At 41.8% G+C, this 24,483-nt stretch overlaps 1 protein-coding gene across 5 annotated transcripts in view; it reads right to left on the bottom strand.

The window, feature by feature from the left end:
• The window catches only part of TTC7A (tetratricopeptide repeat domain 7A), a 302,921-nt gene that overhangs the window by 150,460 nt on the left and 127,978 nt on the right, over positions 1–24,483 (bottom strand). For all 5 annotated transcript variants that reach the window (XM_030557709.1, XM_030557708.1, XM_030557707.1 and 2 more), the window contains 3 exons: positions 23,102–23,159; positions 17,223–17,295; positions 9,498–9,658 (listed from right to left, as the gene is read on the bottom strand). In XM_030557709.1, the coding sequence (XP_030413569.1) occupies positions 9,498–9,658; positions 17,223–17,295; positions 23,102–23,159 (292 nt within the window). The remainder of the gene's footprint in view (positions 1–9,497; positions 9,659–17,222; positions 17,296–23,101; positions 23,160–24,483) is intronic.

Here is a 24,483-nt window from a genome sequence, read left to right as displayed (position 1 = left end):
ATGGCACCTCGGTGAGCCAGGAGAGGCCAGAGGGCTGCAGAAGGGCTGTGGGCTCTGGCAAGATGCAGACCCTGAGTGACAGCATGAAGCCTGCCTTGAGCCATATGCTGAGCACCAGGCACCACAAGCCACAGCAGCAGTGCAGAAGTAAGGGTGGCAATACACCATATACTGCGCCACCCGCACTTCCGCGCTGTTGCTGGCGGTGGCATTGCCTTCAGAGCTGGGCACCAGGCCAGCACCAACCAGTATCAGGTCGCCCTGCCAGTGCTTAATTTGTGCCAGGGCAGAGCGCTGACATCTCTTTCAATACAAATTAAACACTCGGGAAGCCAGCGGGGCCCAGAGGTGATGGGGTGGGGAAGCTCAGGGAGCCATGGGGCCAGAGGTGATGGGGGAAAGGGCACCAAAAATGAGTTTGCCCAGGGTACCATTTTCCCTAAGGCCAGTCCTGCGTTAACTATACAGGGCAACTTAATGTTGATTTATTATAGAACTAAACAGAAACTATTACACTATATGTATTTATAGTAAAAAAAAATTGCATTGTATTAGGGTTCAATCTTAGGACTGCTGTGAAATTGTTAACTAGTGTTGTACTTCTATAGGCTGTATTTTATCAATACTTTAGCAAGTAAAAATATTCAACTTCTTGAATAACATGGTTATATTAACAGTAAGAAAACTCTGCTAAGTATACATTGCATTTTTAGATAACTGTACAGGCAGGGCATTTTTGCACATAAAATGTATGATGCAATTTCACTGTAGGTTCTATCAGATTGTATTGACGTCATTATAAATGTTTGCTAATACCTAATTTTGCTTTGGTGGTTGATTTCCCCTCTCCCCCCTCCCTTCATTTGTTTTATTTATGGCTAGGAGCTCTTGCATAAAAATAGAATCTGTGTTTTTAAGAGTTCACCTATGCCTTTTGCTTCTCTGTCACCTGAAGTCAAAGTTTGAGACCTCAGGGTCACTTCCACGGCAACCAGTTATGATGTAACAGGAGAGGGAATTAAGAATTGAGGTGGTGAATATTTATTACTGTTACAACAGAAGGCAGGATGAGGGTATGTCATAATTACTTATAAGATCTTTGGGACAAGGCAGAGTGTCTTCACATGCATTTACACAACACCTACCAAAATGAAGCTCCTATCCCCACTGGGGCTCCCTGTCCATAACAAAAAAAACTAAATCATCATCAGAGGGTAGCCGTGTTAGTCTGGATCTGTAAAAGCAGCAAAGAATCCTGTGGCACCTTATAGACTAACAGACGTTTTGGAGCATGAGCTTTCGTGGGTGAATACCCACTCATGCATCTGAGGAAGTGGGTATTCACCCACGAAAGCTCATGCTCCAAAACGTCTGTTAGTCTATAAGGTGCCACAGGATTCTTTGCTGCTTTTATAAATCATCATCCTCATTTAAATAATTGTCTAAGCCAAAGAAATGCCAAAAGCGGGGAAATGCATCAAAAACCCTGAAAAGTACATTGTATTTTTATAATTCTTTCAGCTTTAATAACCTGTATTATTAGCATCGTAATTAAGGAGACTGGCTTAATGCATATTTTAAGTTGACAGTATTATTTTAAATAGTTTATTCCCAGTGTATAAATGACATAAATCATTCATACTATTTCCAGAATATACTGATGGTTAATGACTATGTCAATTTTTTTAAAGTTAATTTTATTAAAATAATAACCAATCCTAATATGCCGCTCAAAGGCTGGCTAAATAGGATGATCCAACATGAAGGCCTTGCAAATTCTGATTTTCACCAACAACTAAATTTGCACAGTCAGGAGAAAATATTCAAAACTATATCCACATAGAAATTGGTTTTGTCTCGCTCAAGTGTATTTCACAAGTACGATACATTTTTGTGTCCTTGTACCCACACTATACATATAGTACAGTTATATCTTTCCATGTATGAAAACTTACTTTTGTTACTCTATTGCCAGCTCTGTAGTTAATACATTGAAAAATCAAAACAATCTGCAGGTCACTAACAACTGCTATGTTGAAAACATGCCACTAAAATGAGTCAGTTTGTAGAAACTTCCCTTAGCAGTTTTCAGAGTCTATTTATAAATGTATCTAGTATGTTCAAGTGCTGAGGCTTTAAAGCTCTCTTTCAGTCCCACCTTGACACCTCAGGACTTGAATCTGGAGGAATCAAAGGCTAGGTCTACACTGGGGGGACCTAGGGGGTGTCGACCTAAGATATGCAACTTCAGCTATGCAAACAGCGTAGCTGAAGTCGCCGTATCTTAGGTCGATTTACCTAGCCATGAGGACGGCGGTGAGTTGACCACTGCTGCTCCCCCATCGACTCCGCTTCCGCCTCTCACCGCGGTGGAGTTCCGGAGTCGATGGCAGAGCGATCAGGGATCGATTTTATCGCGTCTACACTAGACGCGCTAAATCAGTCCCCGATAGATCGAACACTCCCCGCCAATCCAGCAGTACAATGTGAGAACTGTAGCAAATTGTTTCATCACCAGGGCCAGGCACAAGTTGTCCCAGTGCTTCATTGTGCCTGGGGAATGACAAATTGTAGCCATACAAATATAATAATCTGATGTTCTAAGGCCTTGTCTACACACAAAAAGTGTACCATTTTAACTATGCTCATATAGTTAAAGTGGTACAATACCCCTAGAGTGGACACAGTCCTACCAGTAGAAAGGTGTTTTACACTGGTCACACAGGAAGCAGAATAAGATATACCAGAATAAGGCATCTTTGTACACGTATTACTGCATCCACACTCGGGATTGTATCAATATAACTGTATCAGTAAAATAAGATAAATAAATAAATAATAATCACAGCACAACCGACACTGTTACCAACACACCAAAACTGTGTGCAGACCTAGCCTAAGCCATGAATTTACAATCTAGCTGATTCATTTTATTTCAGGGATAATTATCCCTCAGCCTATGTCTACGCTACAGAGCCTACACTGGCATAGCTATGCCAGCACAGCCCCCAGTACAGACACAGCATACATCAGCAGGAGTTTTTCTGCCCATATAGGAACACTACCTCTCCAAACATATTAGCTATGCTGACAGAAGCACTTTTCTGATGGAATAGCTGCACTGATACTGGGGGTTAAGCCAGCACAGCTATGCAGCTAGGAAGTGTGATTTTTTTCACTCCCCTGACCAAATATCTATGCCAATATAGGTGTTAAGTGTAGATCACATCTCAGTCACTGTGATGGTCTAAAACCAAAGGAATACTTCTACCTACTGTACTCAGCAGTATGAACACAGCTTGCAACCAACACCCACAATAGTATTGCCCAGACCAGTCATGAATTTCCCGTTTTCAATGCACAATGTGCATCAAAAAAATCAAAACAATGAAGCATATCTGACTTTGCATCTGCAAACACTCCTTTTATGCCACCTCCTCTGTAGTAAGAAACAATACCTGAGGAATGAAATTACCTAAATAATAAGTAGTTGTTCCCTCAATTATAATCTGGACCAGACCAAAGCAAATAAATCTCACCAGAGGATTATAAGAGAGGTCCTTAACAAAATTAATGTAGTGCTGGGGAAGCCAAGGGCATTTGCTGTCACCAAACCACCTCTAATCTAGTACAGTGTTTCATATTTTGAAAGCTAGCTGTGGTAAGCCCCAAACCACTTTATTATTATCCTTTATGTCAGAAGGACAGTCACATGGCTGCTGCTGCAATACAAATGATTTCCCATGCAAAACACACTTCCTTCTTGTTAGTCTCCAAGATATACATTAGATGCTTCCTGGCTTGCTTAGATATTTGCATTAAGTACACAGTAACTATTTCTGCAAAGACCAGAAAAAAAAATTAAACCAAAACTATTACAATTGATAGATGCTTTGATATGAAATTTTAGAAAGAGAATGAAGAGATGGAATGAGCTACAATTCCCAACATGCTTCTGCCAGAAATTACTTGATAGAGCTGAGCACCCAGTACTTGATAGAGCTGACTGGGGCACCCAGTACTTGATGCATTTAATTCAAAACTTTGTGAACAAAACTGGTTTTTCAGACCTGGTAAGAGCCATTTTTGCACAGAAGGAATCATAGAATATCAGGGTTGGAAGGGACCTCAGGAGGTCACCTCGTCCAACACCCTGCTCAAAGCAGGGCCAATCCCCAATTAAATCATCACAGCCAGGGTTTTGTCAAGCCTGACCTTAAAAACTTCTAAGGAAGGAGATTCCACCCCCTCCCTAGGTAACCCATTCCAGTGCTTCACCACCCTCCTAGTGAAAAAGTTTTTCCTAATATCCAACCTAAACCTCCCCCACTGCAACTTGAGACCATTACTTCTTGTTCTGTCATCTGCTACCACTGAAAACAGTCTAGATCCATCCTCTTTGGAACCTCCTTTTAGGTAGTAGAAAGCAGCTATCAAATCCCTCCTCATTCTTCTCTTCTGCAAACTAAATAATCCCAGTTTCCTCAGCCTCTCCTCATAAGTCATGTGCTCCAGCCCCTTAATCATTTTTGTTGCCCTCTGCTGGACTCTTTCCAATTTTTCCACATCCTTCGTGTAGTGTGGGGCCCAAAACTGGACACAGTACTCCAGATGAAGCCTCACCAATGCTGCATAGAGGGAAATGATCACGTCCCTTGATCTACTGGCAATGCTCCTACTTACACAGCCCTAAATGCCATCAACCTTCTTGGCAATAAGGGCACACTGCTGACTCATATCCAGCTTCTTGTCCACTGTAACCCCTAGATCCTTTTCTGCAGAACTGCTGCCTAGCCACTCGGTCTCTAGTCTGTAGCAGTGCATGGGATTCTTCCATTCTAAGTGCAGGACTCTGCACTTGTCCTTGTTTAACATCATCAGATTTCTTTTGTCCCAATCCTCCAATCTGTTTAAGTCCCTCTGTATCCTATCCCTACCCTCCAGTGTATCTACCATTCGTCCCAGTTGAGTGTCATCTGCAAACTGGCTGAGGGTGCAATCCATGCCATCTTCCAGATCACTAATGAAGATATTGAACAAAATTGGCCCCAGAACCGAACCTTAGGGCACTCCGCTTGATAATGGCTGCCAATTAGACATGGAGCCATTGATCACTACCCATCGAGCCCAATGATCTAGCCAGCTTTCTATCCACTTTATAGCCCATTCATCTGCCCATACTTCTTTAACTTGCTGGCAAGAATACTGTGGGAAACCGTATCAAAAGCTTTGCTAAAGTCAAGGAGTAACATGTCCACTGCTTTCCCCTCATCTACAGAGCCAGTTATCTTGTCACAGAAGGCAATTAGGTTAGTCAGACATGACTTGCCCTTGGTGAATGCATGCTGACTGTTTCTGATCACTTTCTTCTCCTCGAAGTACTTCACAATGGATTCCTTGAGGACCTGCTCCATGATTTTTCCAGGGACTGAGGTGAGGCTGACTGGCCTGTAGTTCCCCGGATCCTCCTTCTTCCCTTTTTCAAAGATGGGCACGACATTAGCCTTTTTCCAGCATCCAAGACCTTCCCCCAATCGCTATGAGTTTTCAAAGATAATGACTAATGGCTCTGCAATCAGATCCGCCAACTCCTTTAACACCCTCGGATGCAGTGCACCAAGCCCCATGGACTTGTGCTCGTCCAGCTTTTCTAAAAAGTCCTGTACCATTTCTTTCTCCACATACTATGCTACCCAGTGCAGTAGTGTGGGAGCTGACCTTGTTTGTGAAGACAGAGGCAAAAAAAGCATTGAGTACATTAGCTTTTTCCACATCCTCTGTCACTAGGTTGCCTCCCTCATGCAGTAAGGGGCCCACACTTTCCTTGCCCTTCTTCTTGTTGCTGAAGAAAGAAACATGAAGAAACCCTTTTTGTTACTCTCAACATCCCTTGCTAGTTGCAACTTCAAGTGTGATTTGGCCTTCCTGATTTCTTCCACTTCTTGTAAGCTTCTTTTTTGTGTTCAAGATCAGCAAGGATCTCACTGTTAAGCCAAACTGGTCGCCTGCTGTATTTACTATTCTTTCTACACATCGGGATGGTTTGTTCCTGCAGCTTCAATAAAGATTCTTTAATATACAGCCAGCTCTCCTGGACTCCTTTCCCCCTCATGTTATTCTCCCAGAGGATCCTGCCATCAGTTCCCTGAGGGAGTCAAAGTCTGTTTTTCTGAAGTCCAAGGTCCGTATTCTGCTGCTCTTTCTTCCTTGTATCAGGATCCTGAACTCGACCATCTCATGGTCACTGCCTCTCAGGTTCCTATCCACTTTTGCTTCCCCAACTAATTCTTCCCTGTTTGTGAGCAGGGAAGACTGCATAGGGCCCAGAATTTGTAGGCCTCATAAACAAAGGACCCTCCTCTCCCCCCAAAACATATTGAGTATTCTCTCACCCTTTAAGTCCTAACCATGACCTTTTCACAGGTCCAGGACTTCCTAAAAGGGTTAGTGGGGCTGTTCCATTCCATATCTAGCCATGTATGCCCAGGATAATGATAAATACCTTACTAGTGATTATTTTTTTTAAATGTTCTATTTATATGAAAAAAATCAGTATAAAATTGAAGAGCAGGAAGCAGCTACGCACAAGTACCTAATTACATACGTCAAGGAAGGAAAATCAGAGCGCAGCCAGAGACACAGGAAACAGCAGGAAATTTCCATAGTTTTTGTTAGGTAAGTCCTTTATTTTTTTATGTATTATTCATTCTTTTTGTTTAGTGTGTATACTGAGGTAATACTTACACTTTGTCGTATCCAGAGCTCCAGGGATATCCTGTGTCTCTTAATGAGGGTTTGATCTTACTTTCTTAACAGATGCCACCAGACTGTTTCCTACTGGATTCATCCATCATTAAAAAGGCAGCTCCAAGGCATTACATAGCTGCCCAGTTCATATCAATGAAAATTTGGAAATATTTTCAGGTGTATTTTATGCTAACCTGTAATCTTTTTGTTTAACTTTGCGTATTACTTCATAGCCATCCCAAACAATAGTATAAAAAATCACTAATTTTCTTTCAAGTCAATTGCAACTAGAGAGCTACACTACAATTTGGTCTCACTCTTTGGATAATATTTACAAAGCAATAAAGCCTGCCTGGATATAATCTGTATCTTTAACCTCTAGAAAAGTTAGGAACAGTCCAAATGGAAGGTTTTCTTTCTATATGATTGCTTTGGTGTATAATCCAAGTCTTCGATGGGATACATTATTCTTCTAGCAGATACAACTGGGATACTCTATTCATCTGTCAGCCTTTCACAGTTCCAGCTACTTCATCAGAGGATTGTAAACACAAAAGATCAATGGTTCAGCTCCTGTGCTGCTGCAGATGTCAGAGCTGTAAATATGGTGCGATCTTTCGATTTGCCATAACTGCCTCAATTCCTTCCATTTCCATGGGTTAGATTTCACCTAGACCAGTTATTAGCAACCTTTTTATCGTGAAGTCCCTCCCCGTTCACCTCGAGATGCAGTGGCAGATGGACACCCCCATTCCTTTGCACCATGTCCAATACAGTTACCATGGTCTCTTCTTTCTCTGTCCTTTTTCTTTCTGGCATCTCCTTTTCTCACCTCTTCCCTCCCACCCGACTTGTCTCTTTCTCTTTTGTATATTTTTTTGCTTTTTCTTCTTATGTTTTGTTCTCTTTGCTGGCTCTTCTTCTACACCCTTCTGGTGGTTCTGTTATCTCTCTCCATTCCCTCACTTTACCAGATGGCTACATGTTGCTTGCGGTGGGGGCATCCAGTGGTGCCAACAAGGCTGGAAGAGCCAGAGCAGCAGAGAAAAGAGGCTAGAAATTAAGCCTGTACCCTTGTACATGAGATCTATTCTCACAGCCAGCTACATTAGGGCTCAACAGACGCAGGAAGTGAAGAAGAAGTCATGTGACAGTGTGTTTGTAGTGTGTTCGTAGTGTGTTCAGGAGTGGGGATGGGTCTGAGGCCCTGCAGCTTTCACTATCCACTCTCCATTAATAGATACTGCCTGTCCCTCCACCACCACCATCCAAACTCATGTGGCACTCTTATGGGAGCTTGCCCCTCTACGCTGAGCCAGGGAGTCTCAGAAGGGTAGGAGAACATACTATTCTCATGCGTCAGAGTAATTTGTTTGCCTCAGAGGTCACAAAAGAATTTCCCCTTCATATTTAGCATTATACAGCTGGCCAGGTGCTCATGTTTTGTTTGGTTTCTTTGCCTTCCTGTGAAGTGTAAGTCATTGGACCCTGGTGGAGGTAGGATACAGGATTAGATGAAGCAGTTGTCTGATCTGATATGGTAAATCCTCTGTTCCTAACAAAAATGGATAGCGTAGTCTTTGCTGCAGTCTTAATCTTAGCTACCTTCTAGTGTTCATAGTCCCCTAGGAACAATTGACTTCTGACTGTAGAGGTATGAGGACTTTATGACAACTAGCTTAAAAAATATGATCTATCACAATAGCCACTACAGTATTTCCCTGCTCAACCATACATATGTGAATGTATTGAACAGGGGTTGGTAGAAGGAATTACCTTTAGAAACAAAAATTATAATGTTCACTTTCTCTACCACACAGTGTGCACAGAAGGCTACAGCTCCGGACATGTATTGAGTAGATTCAAGAATGAGACAAGGATACTAAAGTCAATTGCAAAAGGCAGCAATTGATAAAACACCCAAACTATATAAAAAAACCCAGAGAAATACAGGCGAGCTCTGAATGGAGCGAGATATTGAACCAGCCCCTACCTCTACCAAAAAATGACATGGTATCTTTAATGACAACACCTCTGTTTTTAAGATCTCATCTGAAACGCCATGACATAATAAACCGCAAGGAACTCAACTTGTCTCCCTCAGAAGGATGAAAGGCTGAATCAATAGTGGTGCAATTTGAACCTATGACTCCAAGTAGTCTCTTATTTCAAACTTGGGTCTTAGACAGCCAAGCTATTCCCTCCAGCTGTACCTTACAATACATGACCATCTTTCCTCCCAAACTAGACTATTCCCACAAATCAGGTCATATAAAAGTATCAAAGAAATGGTGAAAGTCTGAAGAATTATCCACAGCCTATAATTAGTTTCCCTTTAACCAGGAAGTTCTTCAAAATATCAAACTATTTGGGAGGGGGTAATTTTATATTTGTCTCATGCTCATTCTACATTTATATTAAAAAAGCATATGAAAAGGTACAGATAGTCACGTGTAAGAAAAATTATACAAAGACAAATACATCAAATAAACCCTGATTTACCCATTACATAATTAATCTATCAGAAAGGTTCTTGAGACAGTACACAGAATAATACATTGAGCCTAATGTTTCACTGTTACTCCAGTTTTATACCAGTGTAAATGCAATGGAGTTCAACTGGTGTAAAACTAGAGTAATGCAGGGAATCAGGCCCTTGTGTAAGAATGAGGGATCTGGTAGGCAGATGTGATCTCATGGCTGGAGATACTAAATCATTTTAGACAATACATGCAAGCAACATCACTTACCTAAAGCTCTCTGGGTACTCAGCAAGAGCCATGTTGATGACATCAAGTGCATGCTGATAGTGCTTTTGGGCTGAAAAAAGGAGAGCCAGTAGATGAAGTGAATTCATATCATCTTTGCACAGTTTCAGTGCTTCCTGAAGATGTTCTATAGCATCAGAAATCTGAAAAACAAGAAATATTTTACTACCAGTCACATATCCGATCCCTTTCCCAAAGGTATGAAATTTGTTACACACTCATGACCATTAGATATTTTGGCATCCTACTTGGGAATGGAGGGAAAACTGACTTTTGAAAGAAATTAAGCGGCCAGCCCAAATTAATGGGCTGTCAGCCTAGAAAAGCCTGACAAAATGGCTAGGGATGAGAAAAGGAGTTTTTTGCCCCAGTATGAAGTAGGTGGCATGAAGCTGCTATTGCAAGGTTTCAGGAGAGGTAGAAATAGTAGACATGACCCAATACTCCCCTTATTGATTTGGCTACTGTGGTTCCATGCTGTGCACTGACCCAATAGATATACCCCTAACATGACCAATCCCCATCTCCATGTTCAATCATAGGGAACTGCCAGGGTCTTTGCATGGTATGAATATATACATTTTTTCTGATGTACTTTGTGTCTTATGATCACTGCACAAGGCCACTCATGATTTGGCCCAGGAAAGCGAGATGTAAATGATGAAAGTACAAGGGTAAAATATGCTTAAGATTCAGAACAATGTCACCAAGGAGAAATGTCTCTGTTAGTTGCAAGGTAAAATGCAATCCTGACACATACAACAGAGGAACATCATTAGAACCAAGTTCCCACCTGGTGGAAACCTTAACTTCTATAATGAATGCAAATGCAACATCCAGTCTATGGGTCTTACAACCTATCTTTATGCTGTCTGTTTACGAAGGAAGTTCTGAATAGAAATCTTGTTCCTTGGTTATCGGTAGCAAGGTTTATGGAGGAATTTTGTCACCATTTAGAACATCTTCCAAGGCGTGAGGTTTTGGGATTAAATCACCCAGAATTAGTGTTCACTGATGAATGCCGAAACAAACAACATTAGAGGATATGCCCGACAATGTGGAATTTCACTATTCTTTTCCCTATAGTCCCGTTTTTCAGCTACATGAACTGTAGTTCCTTTTCTCCTCCTATTCTTCATACTCAGATAAGATTGCCTAGCATTCCATCATGCTGGAGTTGTCGTAACTTCCATAGATCATTCCTGGAAAATAGATTCTATGTCACAAGGTACAGTGGCAACCAGAGAAAAGTGCAGACTTGCTCTTCCCTCAGAGTCATGCAAGGAATGTAGGTTTAGGGTTCCCCAGGTAAAAAACAGTTGAGAACCACCATGTTAATGCACCCACAAGATTTAAGCATACATGAGTTTGATTACATTTGCAGGCACAAACTGGCTAATTGTGAGCCTGACTTATGAATGCAGATAGCTTTTGGAGTTTTCCATGGGCACACTGACATCCTCACAAGTTTGGCAGAGGTGTTAATGGAGGCTGGCTGGCTATTTGGTCCTAAATAAGGAAATCAGCACTCTCTAGCCAGCATCTGCTGCACTAACATCAGCCATGGTCATTCCTTCAAACCTATGACTGTCAAGCAGATAATCCATGATGCTGAAATGAATGCAGTCTAAACATATTTTTCACTTATCTGTAGGAAAAGCCCTTTCTTTCAGCATTTACATCTCTGATGGATAACGCTTTCCTTTGGTTCCAAAAAATGCTAAGACCCAGGACAAGAGCTACCTGATTTGTTGGCTTTCTCCTTATTCTCGATTTACCTTTATTCCAACTTCTCATTGGATTGATTAAAAATTCTCTAGAGAAAATGAGGTTCCATTTATCTGAATGGCTAAAGAAACCAACTGTCATTTGTTTAATCCAATATCTTCTAAAGTAACACTTACACCTCCCCGCACAAACAATGTAGTAGCAAAATTAGAAGATCCTCCTGGTGTTTATCAAAGTCATGAGGAAAGATCTGATTTTTTTTCATATTAAACATGCCTACCACTTTATTATTGAAGTAGAGTGAGAAAGGGTTTCTTAGCACAGTAACAATGTTAGTACCCACACAGAATCCTCCTCCTACTGCATGATTAGGAACAGCGGACAAACAGATGAGAAAAACAGCACTTAATGTCAACAGACTCTGCTCCTTTACTGGAAACATACAAGTCAATTTGCAATAGACCAGACAGAGCAAAACTCTGAGGTAAATTTCCAGAACAATAATACCAAGATACTTGGCAGCAGTCAATGCAAACTTCTTTGGAAAGGCAGAGACTAATTATCTATTGACATATGCCACAGCTTATTCATTTGAGTAGCTATGGGAAGCCTGGAAGTTTGAAGCTCAGATGGGATTCTGAAACTCCATGGCTGTACCGTAGGGAGGTTGCCAGCTCAAATTCCCTGCTAGTGCTGCCTTAACAGCAATCCCATCTCAGCTGCACCACAAGTCCTAGCAGGGGCTACGATAGGAAGATGCTACCATTATCTGATTCATTATTCTGTTAATAAATACCTTAAAAACATTTTGCAGGACTGTAGTGAGGTGCCCTGGCTCCCACCTGCACCTGAGAGGGCCGAGCAACTGACTCCGCCAGAGTAGGCAGAGCCACCGCCGCCAGTTCCCGCCCCCTGGAAGTCAAGGGGCGGGACAGGAAGTATAAAAGCCCAGCCCCAGCGCTCACTTGGAGACCGGCTGCCGAAGAGACCAGATGCGGGTGACCGAGCTCCCGCCCGGCCTGAGCTTCCCCGTGCCCGGTATCCTGAGGAGCTGCCTGAGCTTCCCCATGGCCGGTATCCTGAGGACTGGCCGAGCCTACCCCGTGCCCGGTATCCTGAGGAGCTACCTGAGCTTCCCTGTGCCCGGTATCCTGAGGAACCCATGGTCTGGGATCCACCGGAAGATGCCGGTGAGACCCAGGTACCCAGAGAGGGGAAGGTCGGAAGTGGCCTGGGGGTAACCAACCCTGGTTTGGCTCCGGGAGAGCCTGAACCGATGTCGGTGTGTTGCGGCCAGGATCCTCACTGACAGCAGTGTGCCTTTGCCGCTGCAAGGGCCCCGGGCTGGAACGCAGTGGAGTGGGAGGGCTTGCGTTCCCCCGCCACCTGTCCAAGGGTGGCAGACTTCCCCCTCTCGCTGGCCTGAGGAGGCCTTCTTTATAAACTTACTGTTTGAACTGCTGCTCAGCCCTGCCTGGGGGTCTGAGCCCTGTGCCTGTTTGTTGCCCAGCCCTGAGCCAGGGCTTGGGCTTTATAGACTTCCTCATTGAATTGCTGCGCAGCCCCTGCTGAAGGAGCTGAGCCCTGAACTGCTTAGTGCCTTGCCCTGACCCAGGGCTGGGGATTTATAACCTATTTGTTTGCTCAGCCCCCTGCCGAAGGAGCTGAGCCCTGAACTGCATAGTGCCCCATCCTGCCCCAGGGCCTGGGCTTAGAGACTATCTGTTGGTTCTACCCCTGCTGAGGGGTCTGAACCCTGACCTATTTTGCTGTCTGTAGTGAGACGCCCTGGCTCCCAGCTGCGCCTGAGAGGGCCAAGCCCCAACGCCGGACACTTCCACGGACACATGTGTACAATATTGTGCATGTTGCAATGACTGAGCCACAAATATACTGCTATAAAACAGAGCTGGTGCCTTCCAGCACTTGCAAAAATTGCCACAGAGTAGAACATTTACAACATTGCCTCCAATTTTAGGGTTTATTTTGATACACATTTGCTTAACAAACAGGCTGAGAGGTTACCTTTCTCCTCCTGCTCATATGCATGAAGTATGAAGACTTTAAAAGCAATTTGCAATGGCAGAATATATCTTTATAGTTACAGTAGTTCAAGTATAATATTTCAGATGCAATGACTTCAGGCTGCTTAGATTACATGATTTACCAACCCCAGTCCTGCCAACTTCTGTATCAACTGTGAGTTTTAGGTCATTAATGAAACACTAAAATTTGGCAAATCTTTTGCATTTGCAGTGCCCATTATTTCATGCTATAGGATGGGGATTATAGAAAGGAGAAATTTCATTGGCTAGCAAAATTTCCCATTAGAAATAGCCTTGAACCAAAATACTAAACACCCAGAGCTTTAGCAAAGTGAGGATCCAAATTGTTATGACTTGGGCCTATATTTAGCTCTTACTGCACGGGAAGCTGGTATATTTGCACAGGATGGTAATTTGATTGCTATCAGATGTCCAAGCCAGGACACACAGAGACTGTGTGATGAAACTCAGGGCGTTTTGGTCAGTCTGAGAACTAGCAGAGACACTCAAACTACAAGCTCTGTCTGCGTCCAGGAGTCTCATAAGAACACAGGTGACGTGAATGTGGGGGTGTACGGGGTAACATGCCCCACCCCCAGATTTCTCAGGACGCCTCTCGCTAGGATGCCCAGCAGTGAGGAGGCAGCAGCTGCCCTCTGGAGGTGGCACTCACCATATGTCCATACAGTATGGGGAGGGAGCAAGCACCAGGGTGGCTGGCTGCAGGCTGAGCATTGAAACAGCAGCAGCCTCCAATGTGCATATCAAGGAGAAGGGGGTGATTTGGGGGTGTCATATTCCCCCTTCTAACAAAAAGTGACTGATAGTGAAATTCCACCCTGGAGAACTACTAACTGAAATTCCTGTTCACTGAAATAATCCTCTGGCTGCCTTTCCACTCCTGTTTTCACAGGAAGGAAGGTCAAATCAAATAAAACAACATCAATGCAAGTTTTAAAATGGTCTGAATACTGTTTGTGGTTCTTACAGATCTGACATAAATTTACTTGGGGCTCGGCACAAAACATGGGAACCAGGACCAAAAATTAACAGGAGTTCTGACTCCTCAGCGGGGTCCTATTTCCATGGAAACAAACTGGCAAAAACATGGCAAGACTTTTAATGCTGACTTTTCAGAGTGACATTTTAAAATGTTTACTCTACCTTGCTTTTGCTGATGAAAACTCTTGTTACCACAGAAACAGGAGGAGGAACACAAATAGCACCCTGAGGTTGAGAGCTAGAAGTCTCATTTGTCAATTTCCTTGGTTGACTGCCAAAAGAGACCTGCCTGGGAGTAACCAACACCTGCAAATACTGGCCTTGGCCAAGTACTTCAAGTCTGGGGGGAAGGAAGATAAAATAAAACTCTCCTTATAGATCTGAGCATTTTTAAATTGAGGTGAATTTCATTGAAAAATGTTCCAAAATACGCCCCAGGGACTGGTCTAAAACCTACTGAAATCAATTGGAGTCTTTCGCTGATTCAGTGGTCTTGGAATCAGGCCCTAGAAAAACAACACCGCAATCAAATGTGGATGGTCTAATATAACATCACCATTCTCTTTGGTGGTTGAAGGTCCTCAGTCCTGTTCCATTCCCCACCCCAAGGAACACTTCTAATCACCTCACCTTAGTTTGATTTCTTGCTCTTGTGAGGGAGGAAAGATTGAGGTTTTTTCTGTTTCCCTTCTCCCTTCCCAGACAGTGATTTTAAGCACACAGCAGAAACATACACTGCTGAAAACATTCCAGGGAGGCCTCTCGGGCTAGGGAGTTTTTCCAACTTCCTTAACACCTTACTGGCTAAGCTGGTGGTCTTGCTCCATTAAAACAAAAACCAAAGAGAACAATTTCATCAATCTATGGGAGTTTGAGAACTGTATTTTTCAACTGCATTTAAGGTATCTTATTCAGTGCAGTGTGACCTAGTGGACAGAGAACTGGATTAGGATTTAGAAGGCCTGGTTCTATTCCTGACTGTGCCACTGGCCTGCAGGGTGGCGTTGAACAAGTCATTTATTTTCCATGCCTCAGTTTCCCAATCAATAAAAAGTGGATAATACTACTGACCTCACTTGTAAAGGGGGTTGAGAGCTATGGATGAAAAGTGCTATATAAGAGCTAGGAATTATTATTAGTAGTAACTGACTATAAAAACCACAGATCTGATTTTTCTCAGCAATAGACATTTATGGCCAACTGCACAGGATTGGACTCATTATTTCTTAGCACTTTGTTACATCCCAATGAAAGTTTTGTAACATTCAGTAGCTAATACAATCAGTCAGAGGTTAAAAATAAATAAATCACTTATCCTGCAGTTAATCAGAAAAAGAATGTTAGATACTTTAAATAATTAAGGATATTAAAAATGCATTACCTAATGTTTATCATTAACTAAATTGGCAGAAGAAGAACAGGATATTTTACAGCAGTCTAAAAATAAAGATGTCTCAGGTATCTCTACTCGCTCCAAGCATGCATTAAAGATTTATACCCTGCTAGATGGAGAAGAACTGGAGCAGCATAGCAAGGACCAGACCGACACAACAGAGGTATAGGGCTCATACATCTACTAATTAGGGATAAGTGGTAGAATGTCAAGGAGAAACATAGAGGTGGGAAAGAGATAAAGTAAGTGGGTGGGGGAATAACAGACTGAATGAAAAAACCAAGAGGAGAGGGAGATGATGAAATGAGAGGTGAACAGCAACATTAAGACTAGTGCCTGGAAAAGAGAAAGGGAAGCAAGTTAAAACTGATGAGTTAATAACAGGGCAGGGAGTAGGGGGAGGAGGAAATTATTAAAAAGAAAATCTCATTTTTATTTTTAAGAGTAGTGATTGAAAATATTTATTACAATAATCTCTTAGCATTTTTATTCAAGGAAGAAGCAGATCAGACTGCCTAAATGAATAGCCAAAAACTATCACCAAAAGAAGAATAGCTGGATATTGTTTGAATGAAAGGCCTGAGTAATCTGCACTGTCAGGCATACAGTAGTTGATGACAAGGTCAAATTAGCTGTTTAAACGATCCTTTCTATTGCTTTCAACCTTGCAGCACACTGCTCTTATTATGAAAGTGCTACAAAAGTGACATTAAGAGTATGCACACTTGGACCAATTAGTTCAACCTAATTAACAAACAGCTCACCTAATTATCTTGGGAAAGTACAAAGTATCTGACTGTTTGACTCTGTGGTATAGACTAGGGAAAGTAATCTGCAGTGAGCAGAAAGCCTGCTAAAGAAGGAAAATAAGCTGATCAAATTTTCAAATCTATCTAAGAGGGTTCTTAATAAACATGGACTTCTTTAAATAAAAGGTATTGGCTTAGGAAAGAAAAAAGACAAACTTTTTCTTTAACAAAGCATGGTTTTCTTGAGCTAAAACCTGCAGTCACATTTGACTGCCAAATAATCCTATTGCCTGGAGGTTTCCAGAGCCCACAGAAATCTTAACTAAAGATGCTGAATGATGGAATAAGCAAGTCCTTAATAAGGATAATCTGAGAACTGGTGTGATATAGTACCATACCAGGAACAAGACAGCGTTTGGGTAGGAGGGGACTATGACAGGGGGCAGGGTACTTCCTGGTTCCTGAGGAACAAGAATTAAACACCCCTCGCTCACCTTCACTCTTCTCTTCCCTGCTTAGAGCAGGACCTATAGGGCACTCCTTGGGATACAACCCTGGATGAATGACTTTGAACAATTGTGCTTAGCAACAGGATTGCAATGAGCCCCAAGCTGGGGAGTTTCTGCTTACATTTATGTGAACTTATTTTGATTTCCTGGTATCAACCTTGTTCAATAAGGAAAAAACAGTGATGACTCTCATTGGGTTTGGTTTTTTTCTGTTGAGTCACTCTGCCAGCTTCTAGTGACTCAATGGCTGACTGTACTGAAATTGCCAATATTGCATATACCTGTCTGACAAGAGCCAGCTGCAACGAGACGTAGAGGATGATTTGGTGGTCTTCAGGGGCCAACTGATGTGCTCTGTAAAAACAAATGAACAATAAGAAAAGGGAAGTGAGTGTCACACTGTACTTTTCATAATCTTCTCTGTCAGAAGAAAGCCACAAATTACTTATATATCAAACCATATTTCAATAAGAATTCTATTCCCACAAGTGCAGAGCAGATAGCAACCAGAGAGAGAAGTATGTGCACGCTCTTCCAGCTGTGCCAAGCTCATGAAACCAGAAAGCAGGAAGAGCAATAAAAACGCCACACGTCAGGGTTTTATACAGCCAGATGCTAAGCTTCACACACTTGCAGAACACCATTTTGACAGTGTGCGATAGATGAGTTATGGCAGGGCCTTTAGCTATCAGACTACGATGGAGAAGAGGGCTGTGCAAATTGGCAGCTTCTAATTCATGACCTGCATCCTTTGTGACACTGTTTTAAGTGATTTAGGCCAACTGAAGTAACACTCTAACTGCCTTCTACCACTGACACTAAAACACAACAGCAGCTCCCTCTCTGTCTTCCTGGATGTTTTAATGAGAGTTCTACAAACAGAGAGGGGTTAATACGGAAAATAAAAAGCATTCACTGCTGGTATTTTTACCACTATTTGTATTTCAGGAGCCCAAGAGGCCCCAAAATCAGAATCCCATCATTTGGGTTTTCTTTCAGGATTTTTGAAGGGTCATTCAGATAACACTCTTAAAATTGTTACCGACTCCACTGCGGCTGACACAGTTAGTTCATCTCCTAGTGCTCTTTTGCAGTAATAACTTTACACAACAGGAAAGGCTGATCATACCAAACAGATGTTTTCTAACTCTCTGGGCTGTACTCCAACCAACAGAGAACTCTGCACCTGTGCTGCCCTACCATAAACAAGTGCAGTTGAAGAGTGTATGAGGGAGAAAAGAAAGACTGACAAGCATGGCAGCTAAGTACGGCCAAACTATTCATTCACTAATTAAAAGATTTAAGAGTTACTGCTGGAAACAAAAACCATATACTATTTCAACGCCAGTTACCACAAAGCTATAGTCATAGCTTATGAGAAAAAAGCAAATGCACTGATGATTTTAATTAACGGCTCTAGAATCAATTAGTTTAGCTTGGACAAAGAGAGCCCTTTATCTCTGCTTGTTTAGAACTTCTCTCTGAACCTGTGGCCAGCATGTGCCACACTAAAGATATCAGTCATCTGATTAGGATTTGACATTGGATATATCGTGTTGCGGTGTCTATAAGCAACATACTGATCTTTTTACCAAAGACCAAATCCAACCCTGATCCTGACTACTGGGGTAGGATGGGCTGCCTGTTTTTTACGTAGTTATAAAATATTTAACAGTCCCTTTAACAACAGATGGAAGGGCTAAAAAAAGGGGAAAGTTGACAGGGATGTAGGTGAACATTGACAGACAATGGCTTGAGAAAGAAAGAAGAGCTTCTAGTTTGTTGCTCAACATCCCCTTAAAGGGCATTAAAAAAAAAATCAAACTGATGGAATTAGGCTTCCGGCTGAAAGATCCGTGTTTACGGATGGCTTCGGGATTCTAAATCATGGGCTGAGAGTCGACATGTACTTTGGAACTGATAAACATATATACTCTGAGACACAAGGTATTAGCTGGCTGACTCTTGTAATGCCCCGGCTTGGCTGAACTATGAGTATCTGATGTTTGTCTAAAGACTTATCTGTTTCCTAGCTAGAGTTAAGATACCAGGAAAACAATTCGCAGCCAGTGGGAAAGGTCAAAGACTAAAAATAAATACAGTTAAAAAGCAAAGCAGCACAGCAATTACATGGAAATAGCACTGTCATGGAATTACGATGTGAGTCTAGGTACATGTTACTTGAAAGAAAAGAAACTTAGTAAAAGTGGCAACTTCTTGCTCTTCAGATTACCACGTGAGGAGTATCCAGAGTCACACCTGCTGACTTTAGTGACAAAAATAAGTTTTTACTACTACATACTATTACTGCTGCAGAGCCAGCATAGATGACAGCGAGTGAGCTGGATTCTATTCTCTCTTGTGTAACAGCAACAGAACTGTTAACTAAGATACAATTACAGAGTCAACCGGCACAAACTCCCTGAACAGAAAGCAACTGTCCAGGTGTAACCAAGGACAGATTTTTGACCTGCAGAATCTCTGTTATAGATGATGATGTGCAAGAACAAAAGAATTCAGTCTTCCTTAAAGACCCTATGTTGAGTTTAGAAGCCCTGATGACATGTACTTTAAAACAGCTAAGATAGACAGAATTTGTGAGACTAGCAGTTAGGAAAAAAACTTTTTCCTTATAAACTTGACATACATTAAACTTGGAACCTCATAAGGTCATTCTTACAGTTAACTTTTCATAACAGATTTAAAACTCCATTTTTGTCTTGTTTTGTAATTTAAGAAAAAAATGACACTTCACAAAAGTTAGCTTTTAAAAGTAGCCAAATTCTGCTGCATTCTTGCTATTCTAGGAGTGATTTGGAAAGTCTGTTGCTGAGACTACATTTTTTTTTAAGTACATCAGAAGCAGGAAGTCTGCCCAAACAATCGGTGAGGCCATTAGACAATCCAGATGTTAAAAGAGCATTCAAGGAAGATAAGGCTGTTGTGGAAAAGCTAAGTGAATTCTTTGCATCTATCTTCACTGCCAAGAATGTGAGGGAGATTCCCACACCTGAGCCATTTTTTTTTAGTTGACAAATCTGAGGAACTGTCCCAGATTGAGGTTCCAAAGGAGGAGTTTTTGGAACAGATTGATAAATTAAATATGAATAAGTCACCAGAAAGACCTAAAGTATGAAATTGCAGAAATACTAATTGTGGTATGTAATCTATCACTTAAATCAGCTTCTGTACCAGAATAGCTAATGTAAAAAAGGCTCCAGAGTGATCCTGGTGTGGTCAAATGTTGGCTGTGTGTGTGTTCATTTAGTATGCTGTCCCAGCTCTGCGCACGCAATTACAGGTCCATAAGCCTAACTTCAGTATCAGGCAAATTGGTTGAAACTACAGCAAAGAACAGAATTAGCAAACACAGATGAACACAATATGCTGGGGAAGAATCAACACAGCTTTTGTAAAGGAAATCATGCCTAACCAATCTACTAGCATTCTTTCAGGGTGTTAGCAAGCATGTGGACAAGGGTGATCCAGCTGATATAGTGTACCTGGACACTCAGAAAGATTTTGACGAGGTCTCTCATCAAAGGCTCTTAAGCAAAGTAAGCTGTCATGGGATAAGAGGGAAGGTCCTCTCATGGATCAGTAACTGGTTAAAAGATAGGAAACAAAGGTTAGAAATAAATGATCAACTTTCAGAATGGAGAGAGGTAAATAGTGGGGTGTCTCAAGGAACTATACTGGGATCAAAGCTGTTCAACATATTCATAATGATTTGGAAATGCGGGTGTACAGTGATGTGGCAAAATTTGCAGATGATACAAAATTAGCCAAGATAGTTAACCCCAAATCTGACTGCAAAGAGTTACAAATGGATCTCACAAATGGGTGACAAAATGGAAGATGAAATTCAGTGTTAATAAGTGCTAAATAATGCACAATATAAAACATAATCCCACTATATGCATAAATTGATAAGGTCTAAATTAGTGGTTACCACTCAAGAAAGATCTTGGAGTCATTGTGGATAGGTCTCTGAAAACATCCACTCACTGTGCAGTGGCAGTCAAAAAAGTTAACAGAAAGGAACCATTAGGAAAGGGATTAATAGTAAGACAGAAAATATCATAATGCCACTTTATACATCAATAGTACCCCCACACGTGAAATACTGGGTGCAGTTCTGGTTGCCCATCTCAAAAAAGATATATTAAAATTGGAGAATTTAAAGAGAAGGGCAACAAAAATGATTAGGGGAATGGAACAGCTTCTATGTGAGGAAAGATTAAAAAGACTAGGACTGTTCTGTTTAGAAAAGAGATGACTAAGCACAGATATGATAAAAGTCTGTAAAATGAATAATGTGGAAAAAATGAATTGGGAAGTGTTATTTACCTCTTCACATAACACAGGAACCACAGGTACCCAATTAAATTAATAGGGAGCAGCTTTAAAACAAACATAAGGAAGTGCTTCTTCACTCAATGTACAGTCAGCCTGTGGAATTTGTTTGCCAGGGGATGTTGTGAAGGCAAAAAGTATAAAGTAGGTAAAAACAAACAAACAAACAAACTAGATAAGTTCATGGAATCATAGAATATTAGGGTTGGAAGGGACCTCAGGAGGTCATCTAATCCAACCCCGTGCTCAAAGCAGGACCAACTAAATCATCCCAGCCAAGGCTTTGTCAAGCCTGACCTTAAAAACCTCTAAAGATGGAGATTCCACCACCTCCCTAGGTAACCCATTTCAGTGCTTCACCACCCTCCTAAGGAAACATTATTTCACAATATACAACCTAGACCTCTCCCACTGCAACTTGAGACCATTGCTTCCTGTTCTGTCATCTGCCACCACTGAGAACAGCTGAGCTCCATCTTCTTTGGTGCCCCCCTTCAGGTAGTTGAAGGCTGCTATCAAATCCCCCCTCACTCTTCTCTTCTGCAGACTAAATAACCCCAGTTCTCTCAGTCTCTCCTCGTAAGTGATGTGCCCCAGCACTCTAATCATTTTCACTGCCCTCCACTGGATTCTCTCCAATTTGTCCACATCCCTTCTGTAGTGAAGGGACCAAAACTGGACACAGTACTCCAGCTGTGGCATCACTAGTGCTGAATAGAGGGGAATAATCACTTCCCTCCATCTACTGGCAATGCTCCTATTAATGCAGCCCAATATGCCATTAGCCTTCTTGGCAACAAGGGCACACTGATGACTCATATCCAGCTTCTTGTCCACTGTAATCCCCAGGTCTTTTTCTGCAGAACTGCTGCTTAGCTAGTCGGTCCTCAGCCTGTAGCAGTACATGGGATTCTTCCATCCTAAGTGCAGGACTCTCCACTTGTCCTTGTCAAACCTCATCAGATTTCTTTTGGCCCAATCCTCTAATTTCTTTAGGTCACTCTGGACCCTATCCCTACCCTCCAGCATATCTACCTCTCCCCCCAGCTTAGTGTCATCTGCGAACCTGCTGAGGGTGCAATTCATCCCATCATCCAGATCATTAATAAAGATGTTGAACAAAACCAGCCCCAAGACCGACCCCTGTGGCATTCCACTTGATACCAGCTGACAACTAGACATCGAGCCATTGATCACTACCCATGGAGCCTGACAATCTAGCCAGCTTTCTGCCACCTTATAGTCCATTCATCCAATCCATACTACTTTAACTTGCTGGCAAGAATACTGTGGGAGACTGTATCAAAAGTTTTGCTGAAGTCAAAATATATCACATCCATCGTTTTCTCCATATCCACAGAGCCAGTTATCTCATCATAGAAGGCAATCAGGTTGATCAGGCATGACTTGCCCTTGGTGAATCCATGTTGACTGTTCCTGATCACCTTCCTCTCCTCTAAGTGTTTCAAATTGATGGATAGCTCCATCTGTGGCTAATAGTCAAGATGGTTGGGGACGCAACCTCATGCTCTGACTGTCCCTAAACCCCTAATTGCCGGAATGTAGGACTAGACCACAGGGGATGGATCACTTGATAACTGTCCTGAACGCTGTTGGAAGACAGGATATTGGGCTAGATGGACCATTGGTCTGACCCAATATGCCCGTTCCTATGTATTATATATTAAAAACTGAGATATTGAAGCTTTTTGAAGAGCATATATATTTTTAAAAGAACTAAAGAATTATTTTGGATTCATCCAAAGAGCAAAAGCAAATAGCAGCTAGTCAGGCTCTTTCTCACCTCTCCAAAGTTTGAAGGGCTTTCTTGTGTAATTTGTCTTGAGAGCATTTCAGGGTAGCTGCAGGACAAGACACATATGGTTATTTAACAGTTAGACAGAAAGCACTTGCAATACATTTTAAAATGTTAGCATACAATAGCAGATGGATATTAGCGCTTATATGTATGGGTGTGAAGAACCCAGTTTTGTTTTTGGAGAAAAATGACAACAAAAACATTTTTAAAAAGATTTGTTGAGTTTTTCAAGGAATTCCCCCTCCCCTTTAAAAAAAAAAAGGCTTCTCTGTGACTCTGAAATGTTTTCATTAACATAATACACATAATTTAAAGGCTTTTTAAAACTAGAAACATCAGAGCGAGACTCTTGGACCTAGGTGATTTGTGCTAACAGCACCCAAAACCCCTGGAAAGCTACCTTAATGGGGCAGATAACAAGGTAATGCCGTCACTAAGATATACCCAGCTCTCCACCACCTTCTATCCACTTCACACAGGGAGTGTGCCAGGCTGAAGAGGGGGAATGTCAGGGGTAGAGCTCATGGTGCTCTGCCAGATTCTCAGCCAGCGCAGCAGGCTTTCTGGCCAGAGTGCTCCAAGTTACGCTAAGCATGGTTTTGGTCCCCAGTTGCCTCCTGTGCTCTCTCTTCAGCAGTGCCAAGTGTGAACTCAGCACAGATAAGGATCTGACTCATTGGGCTCTAATTTCTATCTGTAAAGTAATTCTAAAAAAGGTAGAATGGAAGGGTTCAAGATTCTTGTTATGCCAGTTAAGAAATGATAAACTTAAGGATCAACGTAGGACCCTAGACGAGAAGGCTGTGGGAATAGACAGAAGGATATGACGTATGATGTAATTCATTGTTATTGGATACTGAAAAAGGGGTATGCAAATTGTTACGGAGGCTTGGTTTTCTAGAACCTAAAAACATCTGCCAAGTGGGCTGGGCATCTGATAGCATTGTTCTGTATTAAGCAAGCTAGCTCATATTGCTTTTCAGTCTTCACAATTCACAAGGAGGTTATTTGTTATTCTACATGCTGCTGATCAATACTGCAAAGAGGTGATTAGTGTTTAGTGAAGACAAAACATCAATATATGAGTTTATCTGACTTAACATGCCTCAAGTTGATAGAAGTGGCAGTAACAAGTGACACAATGCAAAGAAAACACATAATTCTTTGAAAGTAAAATAAAATACAAGCACTCTAAAGAGTTAAGTAGAAAATCAGAGGATTCATGCCCCCAAAAATTCAGATTCTCTAAGATCAAACGTGCCATTGAATGAAAAGCGGAACATCAGTAAGTTTGGTAATCCTACAAAATCAGACATTTTCTATGCCAATGTGGTTAGCAAAATAAAGATGCAATGATAACTTAAGTT

Source organism: Gopherus evgoodei, chromosome 3 (assembly GCF_007399415.2).
Source record: "Gopherus evgoodei ecotype Sinaloan lineage chromosome 3, rGopEvg1_v1.p, whole genome shotgun sequence".
Classification (NCBI taxonomy): domain Eukaryota; kingdom Metazoa; phylum Chordata; order Testudines; family Testudinidae; genus Gopherus; species Gopherus evgoodei.
Note: the sequence above shows the minus strand (reverse complement) of the source record. Positions and strands in the feature narration are given on the sequence as shown.